This window comes from Bison bison, unplaced genomic scaffold (assembly GCF_000754665.1).
Source record: "Bison bison bison isolate TAMUID 2011002044 unplaced genomic scaffold, Bison_UMD1.0 scf7180017860515, whole genome shotgun sequence".
Lineage (NCBI taxonomy): Eukaryota > Metazoa > Chordata > Mammalia > Artiodactyla > Bovidae > Bison > Bison bison.
In genome coordinates, this window is record NW_011491087.1 from 514 (window position 1) to 1,055 (window position 542).

The following is a 542-nucleotide window of genomic DNA, read 5'->3' on the forward strand; positions in this document are numbered from 1 at the left end:
ACCTGTGTGCATGCCCACTGGGCAGGTGGCAGCTTGCAGACCGTGGGTGGCCCACAGGCGGCCCTTTCATCTCTGAGCGGGCGTCTCTGAGCATTTAAGCTGGGAAATTTGGTCTCAGCTGCCACCTGGCTTGGGAGCACAGACGCCCCCAGTCCTGCTGGCCTGTGGACCACCTAGAGGCTGCCCACCAGGCCCCTCCTGCTGCTCCCTCCAGGTGGAGGCATCTCTAGCTATGCTGACAACCCTTCTGGAGCCGGGCAGAGCCTTGTGGAATGCCTGAACCAGGCGCTTCGGGACGTGCCCAAGGAGAGACACGCGGGCACGCCACTCTACCTGGGAGCCACGGCGGGCATGCGCCTGCTCAAGTGAGTGTCCTGCCCTGTCCGCTGACCTCCTGGCCCTAGGGACCACGGCAGCCTGAGCCCAGGGTGGGCCCTGCACACCCCCAGCAGCAGCCCCGGGGCCCCTCAGCTGGCTGGGCAGACGCTGAGCACCCCAGCAGCAGGATCACAGCCACCTGGGGAAGACTCTGAAGTCCTCCC

The 542-nt window shown here is 66.2% G+C and overlaps 1 protein-coding gene across 1 annotated transcript in view; it reads left to right on the plus strand.

Moving 5' to 3' along the window:
• LOC104982791 (ectonucleoside triphosphate diphosphohydrolase 2-like) overlaps window positions 1–542 on the plus strand; it is a 4,489-nt gene that overhangs the window by 456 nt on the left and 3,491 nt on the right. The window contains exons 2-3 of the mRNA XM_010832248.1: window positions 215–365; window positions 405–490. Of these exons, the coding sequence (XP_010830550.1) occupies window positions 215–365; window positions 405–490 (237 nt within the window). The remainder of the gene's footprint in view (window positions 1–214; window positions 366–404; window positions 491–542) is intronic.